At 40.1% G+C, this 19,517-nt stretch overlaps 2 protein-coding genes across 4 annotated transcripts in view; one reads left to right on the top strand and one right to left on the bottom strand.

Annotated features, from left to right (window-relative positions):
• LOC130359987 (uncharacterized) overlaps positions 1 to 19,517 on the bottom strand; it is a 212,809-nt gene that overhangs the window by 95,315 nt on the left and 97,977 nt on the right. The gene's annotated exons all lie outside the window — the stretch shown is intronic.
• The window catches only part of SLC49A3 (solute carrier family 49 member 3), a 119,364-nt gene that overhangs the window by 36,585 nt on the left and 63,262 nt on the right, over positions 1 to 19,517 (top strand). For all 3 annotated transcript variants that reach the window (XM_056518261.1, XM_056518260.1, XM_056518259.1), the window contains exon 2: positions 17,431 to 17,589. In XM_056518261.1, the coding sequence (XP_056374236.1) occupies positions 17,431 to 17,589 (159 nt within the window). The remainder of the gene's footprint in view (positions 1 to 17,430; positions 17,590 to 19,517) is intronic.

Here is a 19,517-nt window from a genome sequence, read left to right as displayed (position 1 = left end):
ACAGTAATAATAAAGCTCATCCTCCTGATTTTCCAGGAGGCCGGGACTTCACATTCCATATCGGTTTACACAATTGGTCTGGTTCATATTCCTCCCATATTGTTGATTTATTTTTCTTTTTTTTATTCTTTTTGTGTGAGCTGTCTCACGTTCTTCCTTGCTGTGCAGTTGTGTGGCTTCTGGGGTGGGGCGGGCTTGCGGCGAACCTTGCGGCTCGGTTGTGGATTGCTTTGGTCTGCGTGGATTGGTTTAGCTTTCCGGGGGCTCCGGTTGTCTGTAAAAGGTGGATACAGACCTGGGAGACCTGGGACTGTCATCCCGGACTTTTTCGGGAGACCAGGGCCCTTGGAGGGCTGAACTTGTTTGCACGGACAGGGGTGGTCGGCTGCTGGGCGGCGGGGTTCGCTGCAGGCCAGTTTGCTGTGGGTTCGCTCAACTCTAGTGGTTTCCTCCAGGACTCCCTTAGTCTTGCTAGGACAGTTGCTACACAATATACTACTATATTGCCTGGTGACATAGGATATATAGATGTTTTTTTTTTCTATACTTTTTGCAGGCAGGTACTAGATTCCTTTATATTTTAGCAAAGGCAGCAGGGTCCGGTCCTCATCTGTTTTTTAAGAGTCTCCCATAACGATTGGCATTTTATCTTGACCTTTATGGTTCCTATTTATATGCATATATGTATTATAAAAATACTACCTTTATACATCTTAACTTTGTGTTGCATTAAGGGCTTTTGTTTAAGTAACTATAGAAATTTGTAATGGAGTAACTGTGAAATATTTTTTTTTTTTTTGCCAGCCTCATCTTTCTGTAGCCATCTGTAAGGGCACAGTCAGACTAAGGTACGTGGCAGTACTGGGCAGCATCTTGCAAAGGCTTATTCTAGAACCCTCACAATACTCTCACATGTGTAATATGGCTTTGCCTCTCAGATACTATGGGGTTGTATTTGAATATTTAAAAGGATTTTTTTTTCCCATGAAAGGGGCTAAGCTGTAACAATAGACACTGCACACAGGCTACAGTGGCACTGTTCCTGGTTAAAAAAAAAAAAAAAAAAAGACCCTTTTTTTTCCCAACCTGGCATCTTCATAAAAATACTGTTCTCATCCCCCCATAGCCTTCCCTATAGGAATTGAAAATGCATGTCACAATTATCAGATTTGATGGGGGGGAAAAAGCTTGTAAAAGGAAAAAAGATGTATTGAAAAAGTTTAAAGTTTTTAACCAAATTAAAAACACAGAAAAAAAAGCACGTGTTGAAGAGGCCTCACACTTTTCCATGCACTCACAACAGACTCCCTGAGATTTAAAATGAACACTTTTCAAGATTTACACATGCACTACTAAAGATGAAGAGTTATAGGAAATACAATGTGACCTTTTTGTTGTTTTTGTTTTTTCTTAGTTTATGTCCCTCCCTCCCTTTTTTTTTGTTTCCTCTTTTTTTTGTATTCATTAGAAGATGTTGGTACTTTTATGTTTAAACATGTATTGTCTGTTATTTTATGTTTTAACTGGAAAGAAAAATAAGTTTCCATTAGATGGAAAGATGCTGTTATCATATTAATGTAAAAGAAGTTTACAAAGGACCAAAGATGCGTACAGTGCTTGTAAAAACACTTGGATTCTGTGAAACAATAAACATTTCGACATGTAAAAAATAAAAAATAAATTAATCCTTCCAATTATTATCAGCTGCTGAAGTTGAGTTGTTCTTTTCTTTCTAAGTGCTCTCTGATGACACGTGTCTCAGAAGCTGTCCAGAGTAGAAGCAAATTCCCATAGCAAACCTATTCTGCTCTGTGCAGTTCCTATGGGAATTTGCTTCTAATCTGGACAGCTCCCGAGACACGTGTCATCAGAGAGCACTTAGGCAGAAAAGAACAATTCAACTTCAGCAGCTCATAAGTACTGAAAGGATTAAGATTTTTTAATAGAAGTCATTTACAAATCTGTTTAACTTTCTGGAGCCAGTTGATATATAAAAAAAAGTTTTTTTCCCCCTGGATAACCCCTTTATGACGCTGGACGTAAATGTTCATCCTGGTGAGCTGGTACTTAACGCACCAGGACGTACATTTACATCCTATACATAACCGCGAGCATCGGAGCGATGCTCGGGTCATGCGCGGCAGGTCCCGGCTGCTGATAGCAGCCAGGGACCCGCCGATAATGGCGGACAATCCGCGATCGCGTGGATGTCCGCCATTAACCTCTCAGATGCCGTGATCTGCATTGCGGTCACTAAAATGGATGATCGGATTGCCCGCAGCGCTGCCTCGGCAATCCAATCATCCAGCATGGCAGCCGGAGGTCCCCTCACCTGCCTCCACTGCCTTCCATGGGTCTTCTGCTCTGGCCTGCGATCGATAATACTGTTCGGCGCTATGTCCTATGCATAGCACTGAACAGTATTAGCAATCGAATGAATGCTATCAATAGTCCTCTATGGGGACTATTAAAGTGTAAAAATAAATGTAGAAAAAGTAAAAAATAAAGTTAAAAGAATGTGGAAACCCCCCCCAATAAAAACGTAAATTGTCCCATTTTCCCTATTTCACCCCCAAAAAGTGTAAAAAATATATCTTATATACATATTTGGTATCGCCGTGTGCGTAAATATCCCAACTATTAAAAAAAAATGTTATGATACCGTACGGGGAACGACGTGAACGTAAATGAAAAAAAAGTCCAAAATAGCAGCTTTTTTATAACTTTTTATTCCAAAAAAAATTAATAAAAAATGTATTAAAAGTTTGATATAAGCAAATATGGTATCAATAAAAAGTACAGATCGCTGCGCAAAAAATGAGCCCTCATACCGCCACTTATACGGAAAAATGAAAAGGTTATAGGTCTTCAAAATAGGTGGATTTTAAACATACTAATTTGGTTAAACAGTTTGCGTTTTTTTTTAAGCGCAACAGTAATATAAAAGTATGTTATCATGGGTATAATTTTAACCGTATTGACCCAAAGAATAAAGAACACATGTCATTTTTCCATAAATTGTACAGCATAAAAACGAAACCTTCCAAAATTTGCTAAATTGCGGTTTTCTTTTTAATTTCCCCACACAAATAGTATTTTTTTGGTTGCGCCATAAATTTTATGCTAAAATGAGTGATGGCATTACAACGGAAAACTGGTTGCGCAAAAAACAAGCTAGTCTGTGGATGAAAATCTAAGAGTTATGATTTTTTGAAGGCGAGGAGGAAAAAGCGAAAACGTAAAAATAAAATTGTCTGAGTCCTTAAGGCCCAAATGGGCTGAGTCCTTAAGAGGTTAAGGGAGGGGGCTGGGTTGGGCCTGTGCGAGTGTTTGATGCCTGTCTGTGTTTGGCTCTCTCCGGTCGGGTCTCAGATGTACCCTTCCTTACTGCTGATGAATGTTTGTGCATACTTCGAAACCCTGTCATTATGGTGAAATTCGGTCTCTGCGACCTATTGAGGCTGTTGTTTTTACCTTGTTGGTAATGTTTGTAACTTAAACTGCAAAACTAAATAAATACTTTAAAAAAAAATAGAGCAATCGAAACAAAAAACGGTACCGATAAAAAATACAGATCACTGGCAAAAAATTTGCCCTCACACATCAACATATACATGTAGAGCTATGGGGGTCAGAAGAGGACAATTGTAACCTCCTGAGCGTACAACCATAGAGACGGAGGACCGGACCGCAGGAGGACCGGAGGAGGACACGCGCCGCGGGGAACGGTAAGTGACCGGCGGACAGCCGTATGTCCCGAAAGGGATGTCCGGCATAGGAATACCTATGATTATCTGCCCGGGCCGGCTCCCGTGTGTGGCTGCAGGCGGGGGACGGCCAGAGCAGGTAAAAACTAATACTGTATACTAAAAACCAGGGTGCCACCAGCTGTTGTAAAACTACAACTCCCAGCATGCCCAGACAGCCTTTGCCATGCTGGGAGTTGTAGTTTCACAACAGATGGAGGCACCCTGGTTTTTAGTATACAGTATTAGTTTTTACTTGCTCTCGCTGGCCCCCGCTTGCAGCCACATACGGGAGCCGGCCTGGGCAGATAATCAGAAGTTTTCCTATCCCGGACCTCAATACCCGGCGTATAAGACGACCCCCGACTTTTCAGAAGAAAACTCGAGGTTAAAAAGTAGTCTTATACGCCGGGATATACGGTATACAATTTTTTTTTAATGATTGATGACAAAGTACACCTACAGACCCATATAAAAGCTCAAAAAAACAAGAAAACAAGCCCTTATATGGGTCTGTAGGTGGAAAATTTAAAGTGGTATGGCTATTAGAAGGGAAGAAAAAACAAAAATGAAAAATGGCCTGGTCCTTAACCCCTTAAGGACTCAGCGTTTTTGAAATTTTTCACTTTCATTTTTCCTCCTTACCTTTTAAAAATCATAACCCTTTCAATTTTGCACCTACAGACCCATATAAGGATTGTGGATATCCTAACAATAGCTGCAGGGCAACAGCTCTATATGTCACCGCAGGAGATCTGGGTCCTAAGCCTGTGAGTCCGGAGGTGCTGGGAACCAACAAACTCAAAGTCACAATAAGGTATGCTCAACAAGAAAAGCGGTTACCCGCACTCACCGCTAGGCTTCAGTGGAACGACTCGGCTGTGTCGACTCTTATGGACGTCTCCGGTGTCATACCTGCTGCAGGGCCCTCAGAGGCGACTACCGGCTGGTTTTGCGCTGATCGATACGAGGCCAGAACCAGCCGTCAGTCGCCTCTGAGTGCCCTGCAGCATGTCTGACACTGGAGATGTCTGTGAGAGCTGACGCAGCCGAGTCTTTCCACTGAAGCCTAGCAGTGAGTGCGGGTAACCGCTTTTTGTGTTGAGCATACCTACTTTGTAATGACATCAGTAATTTTACCCAAAAATCTACAGCGAAACCAAAAAAATTTATATTTGTGGGACACAATAGAAAATTTAAAAAAAAAAGGCCATTTGTAACTTTTAGGGGCTTCCGTTTCTACGTAGTGCATTTTTCGGGTAAAAATTATATCTACATGCACGAAAATTTATACGTTTAAAAATGTCCTATTCGGACCCCTATAACTTTTTTTTATTTTTCCACATACGGGGCGATATGAGGGCTCACTTTTTGCGCCGTGATCTGAAGTTTTTATTGGTACCATTTTTGTTTTGATCAGACTTTTTGATCGCTTTTTATGCCAAAAATTATACCAAAAATACGCTATTTCGGACTTTTTAATTTTTTTTCCGTGTACGCCATTGACCGCATGGTTTACTTAACGATATATTTTTTATAGTTTGCACATTTACGCATGTAGCGATACCACATGTTTATTTTTATTTATATAGTTTTTTTTTTTTTATGGGAAAGGGGGGGGGAGGTGATTCAAACTTTTATTAGGGAAGGGGTTAAATCACATTTATTAACTATTCTTTTACACTTTTATTTGCACTGTTATAGCCTCCATAGGGGACTATAACATGCAATACATTGATTGCAGACACTGATCAATGCTATGCCATAACATTGCATTGATCAGTGTTATCGGCGCTCCACTGCTCCTGCCTGGATCTCAGGCACGGAGTAGTGAATTAGTGATCGGACAACGAGGAGGCAGGTAGGGACCCTCCTCGTGTGTCTTAACAGCTAATCGGGACACCGCGGTGGTCCCGATCTGCCCGACTGAGCTACCGGAAATGCTTTGTTTTTTAACTTTAGACGTGGCATTCTACTTTGATCGCCGCATCTAAAGGGCTAATACCGGGCATCACCGCGATCGGTGATGTCCAGTATTAGCCATGGGTCCCGGCTATGGTTAGCCGTCAGGACCGACCCGCTATGACGCGGGGTCACCGCGTGACCCCACGTTATATCGCAGGAGCGCGGGCACAGGGTGTACAGGGGTCAATTCGTTGTGTTTTACATACATTTTGTTAGTTTTTTTTGCCTTAAAAAAAAATGCCCCAAAAAAAAAAGCTCAGCTGAGGTGGCGCTGAATAAGTGGGGGAGAGAGGTTAGTTCTATAGCACCGGCCCTGTCAATCCATACTCTCAGCCCTGCCTGGCCGTACACAGAGTCCATGGCATCAGTACATAGCAGCAGCAGCAGCGAGGAGCCTGCTTTTGGAAGAGGATGTGGCTGCAGCATTTGGGGATCATTTTGGCCATAAGCATGTAGAATTGCCTTACACAATATATGACAAACATAAGTTTGCTTAACCGTTTTAAGACTCAGCCCATTTGGGCCTTAATGACTCAGACAATTTTATTTTAACGTTTTCGTTTTTTCCTCCTTGCCTTGTCTGTGGATGGAAATATGAGTTATGATTTTTAGAAGGCGAGGAGGAAAAACGAAAATGCTAAAATAACATTGGCCTGGTCCTTAAGGGGTTAAAGGGGTTGACCCACTAAGCAGAGTTGGTAAAATTAGAACTCTACCATATACATAAACAGCTCTACTTAAAAGTTTGCATACCCTTGGGGAATTGGAATATGTGTACTATTTTTAAAGAACACATGAGTGAGCAGGCAAATCACATTTTTTTTGGTGTATTTCTTATGGGATTTATATTCAATTGAAGGTTATAACAGAATGGCACAAACATAAAACAAAAAGAATGGCAACAAGTAAAAAATGAAGTGACCCCCTGTTAAAAAGTCTTTTGTAATAGTTGTCTATGAGGCCCTTGAATTCATGCAGGTGGTATAGCTGCCCATTCGTCTTGGCAAAATGCTTCCAAATCATGCAAGTTTTTGGTTTTCTTGTATAAACCTCACGTTTGATATCTCCACAGAGTGGCTCGATTATATTTAGGTCAGGAAACTGTGATGGCAACTCCAATATATTGCCTTTATTTCCGCTGTAACCACTGGACGGTCAACTCTGCCTTGTGCTTTGGCTCATTGTCATGCTGGAAATTCAAGAGTGTTCCATGGACAGCTTTCATTGAGAAGAATGCAAATTATCTGCCAGTATTTTCCAATAACTTGCTGCATTCATCCTGCTATCAGTTTTCACAAGATTCCCTGTGCCTTTAGAGCTAGATTTCGTATTTTGCTCCTTGAAACAACAACCTTGTCTTTTTCAGAGCAGCCTATTTAACTGTGGATTTTACTTTACATTCCTATCAATTCCTCTAGCAGTTGAGGCTCAAATCTTTCTTGGTCTACCTGACCATAGCATGGTATCAAGAGATCCATATATTTTCCACCTATTAAGTGATTGAATAGTACTTACTGGCATTTTCAAGGCTTTGGAAATGTTTTTATATTCTTTTTCATCTTAATAAAGTTCCATTACCTAGTTATACAGGTCTTTTGTGCTCCTCTAAGTATCTAGCCTTCTCATTGCATCCATATGAGAGTTAAAATACTCATTGGGGGAATTTATTAACCTCTTCAGGACATAGGGCGTATGGATACGCCCTGCATTCCGAGTCCTTAAGGACTGAGGGCGTATCCATACGCCCGTGGGAAATCCGATCCCCACCGCTAGCCGGTTAGGGACCGGAGCCGGATGCCTGCTGAAATCATTCAGCAGGCACCCTGGCACATCGCCCAGGGGGGTCCTGAGACCCCCCCATGTCGGCGATCGGAGAAAATCGCATGTCAATTCAGACATGCGATTTTCTCCAATTCCGAGCTGATCGGGTCTCTGGTGACCCGATCACCCAGAAAATAGGGCTGATCGGAGTTGTCAGCTACAGCCCCGATCAGCCTAAAGGATAGGAGTGAGGTTGCAAAGCTGCGATCTACTCCTATCCCCTGCCATTACGCAGAACGGAGTTCTGACCAATGGCAGCGCAGGACAGGGGGTTGCCATGGCAACCCCCCGTTCTGCCTGCCCCTGGATGTCAAGGGGCTCTGGAAAGAAGATGGAGGCCGTACCTGCAGGAGAAGATGCCTGGGGACCTGGGATCTTCGCTGGAGCCTGCAGGATCCTGATCAGGTAGGGAATCGACAGTGGGGGGGGGACTGAAAGTGAAAGTAAATCGATCTTTACTGTGGCAACCACTAGGGGGGCCAAACTGCAACTCCCAGCATGCCCAGAGAGCCAAAGGCTCTCTGGGCATGCTGGGAGTTGTCTTTTTGCAACATCTGGAGGGTCACAGTTTGGAGACCACTGTTACAGTGGTGCCCAAACAGTAGCCCTCCAGATGTTGCCAAACTACAACTCTCTGCATGCCTCGACTGCCCAGGCATGCTGGGAGTTGTAGTTCTGTAACATCTGTCCCTTCAGATGTAGCAATTTTCATGACATTTTTGAAAATTGCTGCTCTATGAAGCCCTCTAATTTTTTCAAAAAGCAAAAGTATGTCCATTTTATGATGCCAACATAAAGTGGACATATTTATGGACATTTATCAACGGGTTTAGTCAGGTTTTCTTTACTATAATTGTCGCAAAATTGTCTCAACTGCGACTACGCGATTTTTCGTGCGACATTTTGACTGGAGAGCGAGAAAAGCAAGTTTTCCAAAAATTCACTATGTAGTAATAATTTTTAAATGGACTACGGGTAGTCAGGTATTTATTAACTGCGACAGTCGCAACTGCGCAAAAAAAAGTCGCAACAGCGTTAAAAATTGACTAAATTTACTCCAGCTCAAACATGGAGCAGAAAAAGCTACTACCAAAGTAAAAAAGGAAAAATTGCTTACGTGAAAGAAAATTATCAACAGGCTGAAACCAGTTGATAAATACGTCACACATAAGCAAAAAAAAAGTAAGGAAAAAATTACTAGAAAAAAGAATACATAAGCAAACATTGATAAATGTCCCTCATTGTGTTTGTGAAGAAAAATAAAATGTATTTGGAATATCCATTTTCCTTACAATAAGAAAGCTTCAAAGTTAGAAAAATGCAAAATTTTCATGAAATTTTGGGATTTTTCACCAAAAAAGAATGCAATTAACGCCGAAAATTTATCACCAAAATAAAGTAGAATATGTCACGAAAAAACAATCTCAGAATCAGAATATTCGGTAAAAGCGTTTTCGCGTTATTAATTTGTAAAGTGACGGTGGTCATAATTGCGAAAAAGGGCTCATCTCAGTCCTTAAGGTGAAAAAGGACTGCGTCCTTAAGGGGTTAAAGGGGTATTCCAGGCCAAAACTTTTTTATATATTTCAACTGGCTCCGGAAAGTTAAACAGATTTGTAAATTAGAAGAAAAGGAAAAAAGGTGCAAGTGCAGCTCACAATTAATGTGTGAACCCTACCTGAGGTCAGCAGGGCATGCAACTATACCACAGCTGCAAAAAATAACGAAATATGTATAGAAAAATATTGCCCGGACCTTCCAAGGTAGTGTGATTGATTAAATAGACAATAGATAACTGGGTCGTACTCCAATAATAATTCAATGGTTATTTATTTAAATAAAATGTATAGTGCATTACTCCTCACAGGGCCCTTGTGAGGAAAAACACATAAAATAAATGTACAAGATTAAACGATCTTAAAATGTAAAAATATTAAAAAGTATCACTGGCATATAAGATAGCTCTATGTAGACAAATTCATATAACGTCTTTACGGTATTGTGAAGATGCAGTATAAATGTCCTTTTGTGTGGCAATTATAAATCAAAGTGGATACTCTGTTACCGGTCCTGGATGATGTGGCTCTGTCAGCTCCCGTGCCTAGATATCACAGTCAGCGGTCTTGGATGGTACTGTGGCTTTAGCTCTCAAGATCCAGGTGTTATGCGGTGGTGGTCGTCCCAGGCTGGTGGCACTGGCAGGCGCCGATGGTGGAATCGCCGGGAGACCGTGCGCTGGCAAGCACCGATGGTAGATTTGTCAGGAGACCAAGCGCTGGCAGGCGCTGATGATATCGATCTCCTCACTGCTGGACTTGGAAGCCGGAGACTACACGCTGGGTAGATGGAACTTGCCTCGTGTAGATGGCGTGTGACGTCAGCTTGAGCCGGAGCTGGCCAGGTAAAATCAGGACCGGACACTAGTCTAGATCGACTAATGCGTAGGAGATCCACAATGTAATGAACTTGCTCCGTGAGCAATAGCTTAAGTTCATGAAGAGCATAAATGCCAGTGAACAAGATTCATGTGCAGGACTAGACGCGTTTCAGGGTTCTCAGATACGACCCTTTCCTCAGTAGTCATGATGGTTAATAACAATGTTTATCTATTTATAGGAGCACGAATCCCATGATTAAATAGTATTCTAAGTGATAACAAAAACATGAAATGGATAATCAAAAGAGTTACCTAGAGAGCAAAATAAATGAATGTGTATGTGAATACCGTCAGAAGACGGAAAATAGATGTTATGGATTACGTGTATGGGTGAAACTGACTGAGCTACTTGTGGGATTGCAAAACGTTTATAATTAAATATCTTTCCCACAATTACAGTGAAAAAGTAAACACTATTAATGAAATGAAAGTAAAAATAAAAATGAATATGAGAATGAAAATAAAAATAAAAATGAACATAAAAAATAAAAATGGAGAAGAAATGAAATAAAAATTGCAGAAAAATGTGAAAAAATATATAATAAAAGATAAAATAAAAATAAAATATAAATATAGAAATAGAAAGAAAAAGTGAAAAAAAAAAGCCGTTGGTTTATAGTAAGTCTTGCAAGTAAGACCATCCCGATATTGTTGGATATTGTTATCAGCACTGATCGGGATGGTCTTACTTGCAAGACTTACTATAAACCAACGGCTAAACATAGCTATATAGGGTTTTCGAGCTGCCACCTACCTAGGTGGCTAATGAATGTCTCAAAGGGACAATATCGAAGGTTAAAAATAAATTGTACCTCAGATGACCAATTTTTGGTCGAGGCCAGTCTCCTTACAAATCAATTTAAGGAGAAACACTATCCCGATCAGCTCCTGGAACAATCTCTTTAAAATATTAAACTATTAGACAGAACCACCTTTTTTGAAAACACTAAGGAAAAAAAAGAAGCCGATTTTGGAGGAAAATTAGTAATTCCCTTTAATAATTCATATAAAAAAGTAGAAAAAATAATACGGAAACACTGGCATTTGCTACAACAAGACCGTGAGGTGGGGGCACTCTTACCATCACGTCCCTCGATAGTATATACTCGGGCCCCAAATTTGGGCCTTACGGTTGCACCATCCATAAAAGCTCCCCCAAGGAAACAGAATACCACCTTGTTAAATACAAAGGGATTTGTGAGGTGTGGGACATGTGCTAATTGTATGAAAATCAAGGGCCCTAAAAAAGTTCTAGAGATCTGTTCTAAAACTAACACGTTCAAATGGAAAATAGAAGAGCTAATTACCTGTAATTCAAAAGGTGTGCTATATATAATCGAATGCGGCTGTAAAAAGCAGTATGTGGGTCGTACCAAAAGGGCCCTTAAATAACATCAAAAATAAAAACTTAAAACATCCGTTATCAGCTCACTTTTCTACCATCCATAACAGCGATATGTCATCTCTCTCCTTCACTGGTTTCCAATTAGTCAAACAGGATTGGCGTGGTGGCAGTTATCTGCTCAAAATGTCCAAGGCTGAAAGTAAGAAGATCTTTGAATTTGCAACTTTAGAACCAGGGGGACTCAACTCCAGTTTTGAACTATTTGGATTTCTGTAGGGGATGCACTTGGCCCATGGGATCACCCCTGTAGTGTTTTAGGGGGGTGCCCCATGGACTGACTCCATCCTCTACACTGACATCTTACTTATACATCTTTATTTTATTTCGCATTTATCTATCTATACTTTTATTTTTATTTTATTTTATTATTCTTTAAAATTTATCTTTTATTTGTATTTTCTATATTTATTTTTATGCTATAATAATTTTTTTTACACATTTACTCTTTTCAAAAAAAATTTATTCTTAATTTTATTTTTATTTTCATACTTATTTTTATCTACATTTATTTTTATCTTTATCTCATCCTTTTTTTTCACTTTTTCTTTCTATTTCTATATTTATATTTTATTTTCATTTTCATTTTTCTTTTTCTTTTTCTTTTATCTTTTATTATATATTTTTTCACATTTTTCTGCAATTTTTATTTCATTTCTTCTCCATTTTTATTTTTTATGTTCATTTTTATTTTTATTTTTATTTTCATTCTCATATTCATTTTTATTTTTACTTTCATTTCATTAATAGTGTTTACTTTTTCACTGTAATTGTGGGAAAGATATTTAATTATAAACGTTTTGCAATCCCACAAGTAGCTCAGTCAGTTTCACCCATATACGTAATCCATAACATCTATTTTCCGTCTTCTGACGGTATTCACATACACATTCATTTATTTTGCTCTCTAGGTAACTCTTTTGATTATCCATTTCATGTTTTTGTTATCACTTAGAATACTGTTGAATCATGGGATTCGTGCACCTATAAATAGATAAACATTGTTATTAACCATCATGACTACTGAGGAAAGGGTCGTATCTGAGAACCCTGAAACGCGTCTAGTCCTGCACATTAATCTTGTTCACTGGCATTTATGCTCTTCATGAACTTAAGCTATTGCTCACGGAGCAAGTTCATTACATTGTGGATCTCCTACGCATTAGTCGATCTAGACTAGTGTCCGGTCCTGATTTTACCTGGCCAGCTCCGGCTCAAGCTGACGTCACACGCCATCTACACGAGGCAAGTTCCATCTACCCAGCGTGTAGTCTCCGGCTTCCAAGTCCAGCGGTGAGGAGATCGATATCATCAGCGCCTGCCAGCGCTTGGTCTCCTGACAAATCTACCATCGGCGCTTGCCAGCGCACGGTCTCCCGGCGATTCCACCATCGGCGCCTGCCAGTGCCACCAGCCTGGGACGACCACCACCGCATAACACCTGGATCTTGAGAGCTAAAGCCACAGTACCATCCAAGACCGCTGACTGTGATATCTAGGCACGGGAGCTGACAGAGCCACATCATCCAGGACCGGTAACAGAGTATCCACTTTGATTTATAATTGCCACACAAAAGGACATTTATACTGCATCTTCACAATACCGTAAAGACGTTATATGAATTTGTCTACATAGAGCTATCTTATATGCCAGTGATACTTTTTAATATTTTTACATTTTAAGATCGTTTAATCTTGTACATTTATTTTATGTGTTTTTCCTCACAAGGGCCCTGTGAGGAGTAATGCACTATACATTTTATTTAAATAAATAACCATTGAATTATTATTGGAGTACGACCCAGTTATCTATTGTCTATTTAATCAATCACACTATCTTGGAAGGTCCGGGCAATATTTTTCTATACAGATTTGTAAATTACTTCTATTAAAAAATCTTAATCCTTCCAATAGTTATTAGCTTCTGAAGTTGAGTTGTTGTTTTCTGTCTAACTGCTCTCTGATGACTCATGTCTCGGGAGCTGTGCAGTTCCTATGGGGATATTCTCCCATCATGCACAGCTCCTGGGACGGGACATCATCATTGAGCAGTTAGACAGAAAACTTCAGAAGCTAATAACTATTGGAAGGATTAAGATTTTTTAATAGAAGTAATTTACAAATCTGTTTAACTTTCCGGAGCCAGTTGATATATATATATATATATATATATATATATATAGATATATATTAAAAAAAAGGTTTTGCCTGGAATACCCCTTTAAAACCTGTGCAGATAAACAGTTGTCCATAGCAACCAGTCAGATTCTAGCTTTCATTTTTCAGAGGCCTTTTTAAAAATGAAAGATGGAATCTAATTGGTTGATTTGGGCAACTGCACCACTGTTCCCCTGCACAGGTTTTGATTATTTTAAAAGCCACAGGTGTGGGAAATTAACCTTTAACCCCTTAACGACTATGGACGTAAATGTACTTCCTGGCTTGGCGGTACTTCATGCACCAGGACGTACATCAGCTATCAGCAGCCAGGGACTCGCCGATAATGGCCGACATCCGCGATCATGCGGATGTCCGCCATTAACCGCTCAAATGCCGTGATCAGTACAGATCACGGCGTCTGCGGCAATGTGCACGTTAAAATAGATGATCGGACCGCCCGCAGCTGCTGTAATGGCAGACTGAGGTCTCCTCACCTGCCTCTGTCTCCCGGCGTCTCCTGCTCTGGTCTGAGATCGAGCAGACCAGAGCAGGAGATAGCCGATAATACTGATCAGTGCTATGTCCTATGCATAGCACTGAACAGTATTAGCAATCAAATGATTTCTATAGATAGTCCCCTATGGGGACATGAAAAGTGTAAAAAAAAGTTGAAATTTTTAAACTTAAAAGTAAAAAAAATAAAATAAAAATCCCCTCCCCCAATAAAAATGAAAATTGTCAGTTTTTCCCATTTTACCCCAAAAAAGCATAATTTTTTTTATAAACATATTTGGTATCACCGCGTGCGTAAATGTCCGATCTATCTAAATATAATGTTAATGATCCCGTACGGTGAACAGTGTAAACGAAAACATTTTAAACAAGTCCAAAAATGCAGCTTTTATGTCACATTTTATTCCAAAAACAATAAAAAATTATCTAAACGTTTTATATATGCAAATGTGGTATCAATAAAAAGTACAGATGACGGCGCAAAAAATGAGCCCCAGACAGCCCTATATATATGGAAAATTAAAAAGTTATAGGTGGTCATAATAGGGCAATTTTAGATGACTGATTTTATACAAAAAGTTTAAGATTTTTTTTAAGGGGTACAAAATTATAAAAGTATCTAGCCATGGGTATCATTTTAATCGTATTGACCCACAGAATAAAGAACACATGCCATTTCTACCGTAAAGTAAACGAAACCCTCAAATGTGCAAAATTGTGGTTTTCATTTCAATTTCATCCCTTAAAAAAATGTTTTTTTGGGTTTGACGTACATTTTATGGTAAAATGAGTAGTTTCATTACAAAGTACAATTGGTCACTCAAAAAACAAGCCCTTATATGGGTCTGTAGATGGAAATATAAAAGAATTATAGATTTAAGAAGGCGAGGAGGAAAAACGAAAATGCATAAATAAAATTGGCCTGGTTCTTAAGGTGAAAATGGGCTTGGTCCTTAAGGGGTTAAATGGGCAATCTCATTAAAAAAAAATTTGCTAGTGCACTTCTTATGGTAGATAGAAAATCTTTCTAATGTACTTTGTTTAAAAAAATAAATACAATTCTATGCTTTATATGTGTGTATTCTACGTGTGCCTCCCTACTTGTCCACATCACATCCCCCCCCCCCCCCCCATCTCTTGCACAGACTTTAAACTCCTGCTGGTCTGGCAGAAGTCCAAAATCAGGAAATGCAGTCAGGAGTGCTGAGGGGTGTGTGTGTGCAGCCTTAGTCAATCATAGCTCATCTCATACACTGAACTTCTGTGGGATGTATGTAGCAGAGTGAGCGAGGAAGTTCTCCCCTGTATGACTTCAGATGATGTCACACCTGGTGGGGAATGCCCCTTCCCCATCTGAGAATCTGACTGAGACTAAGCAGAAGCTACAGAGTAATATCAAGGTAGAACCCTTAAAAATAATAAAAATAAAGGCGGGGGGGGGGTTATCATGATGAGGGCAGGGAACTGGGAGGATTATAAAATGTAACAAGATCATGAGAGGCTAGGTTTACACTGTGGAATCCACGCAAAGAATTAACATGTTCTTACTTTGCACGGAACAATTTCAGCGGCGGAATTGTCCGCCGTGGAGATTCCGAAGTGTGAACGGGTCTCGCGGAGACCCATTCACACTAATGTTAAGTTCACACCGCGGAGTTCCGCTCGTGGAATTCCGCGGGAATTCCGTAGTGTGAACGCATCCTAAAGCAGAAGAACCGCTCTTAATTATATGGACCAATATAATAAAGAGCGGTTCTTCAGGTTGACTGTCTGTGGTGTTCACTTAGGGTATGTTCACACGGTGCAATTTCCGTGTGAAATTTTGCGGTAGAATTTAGCATGGAGATTCCACAGCAGCAGAGTCCCAATGATATCAATAGGATTCTGCTGCGCTGTGCACATGATAGAATTCCCCCAGCAGATTTTTCTGTTGCGGAAATCCTGATTCTGGAGTCCATAGAAAGAATAGACATGTCTATTCTTTCTGCAGAATCCACACGGAAATGCATTGCTGTCTATGAGATGGTACATTTCCGTATGGTCCTAGCGCCAGCATGTTCTGCCGGCGCTCCGCTGTCCGCATGAAAACTTTCCATACAGACATTCTCCCGTTGAATCAGCAATATGTAATAGATGAGACACACTGTGGTACCAATACAGAACAAGACCTGTGCTTCAACTAAGTACTGAGTAAAGGGTCTGAATACTTATGTACATGTACTTATGTACTTATGTATATGTTCTAATATTCTGTTTTCAAATTCTCATTATGGGGTATGGAGTGCAGATTAGCAAGGGGAAACTTACATTTTGTTTATTTTAACACAACGCCACAACATAACAAAATGGGAAAAAAGTGAAAGGGTCTGAAAACTTTCCAAATGCACTGTATTTTAATTATGATAGCAAGATAGCCTGTAATTTTTGATACTAAAGCCCTAAAAGTAATGATACCATACCTATATGGCTCCTAATAATTACTTTATTTTGCGGCAGAGTGCAGAAATGGCAAATGGCATAAATTACTGCATAAATTTCATGACTTTAAAGGGGTACTCTGGCCCTAATACATCTTATCCCCTATCCAAAGGATAGGGGATAAGATGTATGATCGTCACGCCCCCTCCCATAGACTTGCATTGAGGGGGCGGGGCATGACGTCGAGTCATCACAATACTCCGCCCCCGTAGTCATCACGCTGCACACTCGGAGCCTCCAGCACAAAGGTGGGTGCGGAATGACAGATTGCGGGGGTCGCCAGCAGCGGAACCCCTGCGATCATACATCTTATCCCCTATCCTTTGGATAGGGGTTAAGATGTATTAGGGCTGTGTGCCCCTTTAAGACAAAGTAAAATGCACCAAATGCATTTCACTACAACAGATTTTTATACTAGCATGTCTCTTAATAAATCCAATCTAGATTTTTTTTTTTCTCTTTATTTCAATAGCCTGATACTACCACTACCAAACCCTTTTTTGCCTATAATTAGTTATGGTTATGTAACTAATTTTTTATAAATTAAACCAAAATGCCTCAGCTTTATGGAGATAATTGTCTAAACATAACTATTCATGAACATGCAGGCTTAGGTTGGATTACTGGGAAATAAGCTGTTGCTAGAAGACAGGCATGCCTCACTTTGTATTTACCCAGGATACAGATGTCAGGGCATAGTTAGACTGCCCTACATGCTGGATAACCAGCAGAAACCCCAGCCCTTTCTCTAGTATAAATGGTAGCTTTACTGTTTGGATGATATAGGTATGTATTAAAAAAAATATTTAGGAAGGTGTTTTTTTTAATTACATTAATTCTAGATAACTTTTATTTCAGCATCAGTAGTATAGATAAGCCAATATAAATGTTTTCTTTTTATGTTTCAGTTGTGGATCAGCTTTGCTCCAGTAGCTGACTTGACTGCCAAGTACCTGAAGTGCTCTCTGGATACTATCAACTACTTGTCTCTTGTGTATCTTGTAATATCGATACCATTTGGTTTTCTTGCATCCTGGTTGCTGGATACTCTAGGCATGAAATATGCTGTAAGTTCATTTTGAGTATTGCATCCCTAACTTGAACTCATTTGTGTTTTGAATTCAGCATCACAAAGTGATAAATGTAAAACATAACTTATCACTTACTGAATATTTACAGTTGCGTACCAATAAGACAGCAAAATACTTCCTTCACTTTAATGGCATATTTTGTTCATTGACATGCTGCTACTATAGAAGTGACATTAATAATAAGCTACCTGTTGCTAATCAGAAAGCTCAAAGAATTGCCATTTGGCAGCCTATGCTTATTACAGATACAAGATAATATGTACATTTAAAAAGATATCCACAAGAATAACAAAAGGCTATACAATTAACAAACTATAAAAATAAATATCTCTTTTTGATGACTCTTAGTAATTTAGTATTAAAAATAACAGCTTCCTGGATTCTAAAGAGGTGTTTGTGCTGCTGAGTGCCAAACTGTAGAAGCTAATGGCAATCCAATGTCCTCAATCATTTATTAGATGACTGCATAAAGGAAAGTAACAAAAGTATAGCCCAAACACAGGGTTACCTTATTTTTAGCTAACCTTTCAGGGAAAATTATTCCTTTACTAAGCTCCCTCCTCAGCACTTTGGTTCCCACCAATTTCATTCAAGTCCCTTCTTCCTGCTAGTCCTTTTGTTTATACACCCTGTTCCAAATTATTATGCAAAATTACATTTATCTCATTTACCTAAATTATTGATGTAAATAACAACATAATTCTCATGTTATCAAATATTAAGAGAACTTTTCAAATTTTATTGAACAAACCTCCTAATGATAACAGTATTTTTTTTAATCATAAAAAAACTTACGATGCATTGTTCCAAATTATTACGCACAGTAAGTTTCAAAACACTTTATAGGTTGTAAGGAACTGAAAATTGTAATTTGTTGTGTTTGCAGCATATTTACTGAAATCAAAAGCTATTTCTGTTACGTTATGCGATCCGGCCGCACACGCTGGCTGTGAGCACATGGTCCCGTTACCAGCTGCTGCCGGCGGGGCTGGGACATCGCGGGATGCGCCCGAACGCGAGCCCCAGTCCGTCACCCACCTGGTGCTTCTCCTGCCTCTGCTCCGGCGTACGTGATCCCGTCCCCTAGGGCGCGTGCGCGCTCCGGAGCTTTAAGATTTAAAGGGCCAGTGCACTCGTTAGTGTAATTCACCTGTGGCTTATTTATAAATTGCTCCACCCTCCTCACTTCCCTGCCGGATCTTTGTTGCCTTGAGCCTGAGAGAAAGCATTGATGATGGCGATTCCAAGTCATGCAGAGGCTTCGTTACACAGTGCTCCATGCACTTGGAGCTCATGTCTGAACAGTTTAAGAAGGAACGTGCTAAGGTGGCCTTTGTTATTAGTCTACTGTCTGGAAATACCCTGGCCTGGGCTACACCCCTTTGGGACCATAGTGATCCGGTATCCTCCAATTTGTCGGCCTTCTTGGCAGAATTTTGCAGTGTCTTTTAGGATGGCTTTGCTGAACCTCTGTCAAGGGAATTCTTCCGTTGGTGACTACACGGTTCAATTCCGCACTCTTGCCTCTGAACTTGCATGGAATGATGAGGCCTTGTGTGCCACATTCAAAAAAGGACTGTCAAGTAGGATTAAAGATGCTCTCGCAACACGTGATCCTCCATCCTCTTTGACTGAACTTATCCACTTGGCCACTCGCATTGATGTGCGTTTTGCTGAGAGACAGGAGGAACTGCGCTTAGAGAGGGAACCTGTCTGAACACTAAGATATCCTTGCCGGTCACCCGTGTTTCAACGTCCACCTCTTCAGTTTCCTGCACCTCTTGCCAAAGGGGCTATGCAAGTGCCACACTGTACTTCAAAGATTCTTCTTGGCCTTCCTTGGATGCAATGCCATTCTCCGCAACTGGATTGGAGAACTGGAGAGATTATTCGTTGGGGACAAT

The sequence above is a fragment of the Hyla sarda genome, chromosome 1 (assembly GCF_029499605.1).
Source record: "Hyla sarda isolate aHylSar1 chromosome 1, aHylSar1.hap1, whole genome shotgun sequence".
Taxonomy (NCBI): domain Eukaryota; kingdom Metazoa; phylum Chordata; class Amphibia; order Anura; family Hylidae; genus Hyla; species Hyla sarda.
The sequence above is the reverse complement of the archived record's forward strand: the minus strand, read 5'-3'. Positions and strand labels throughout refer to the sequence as shown.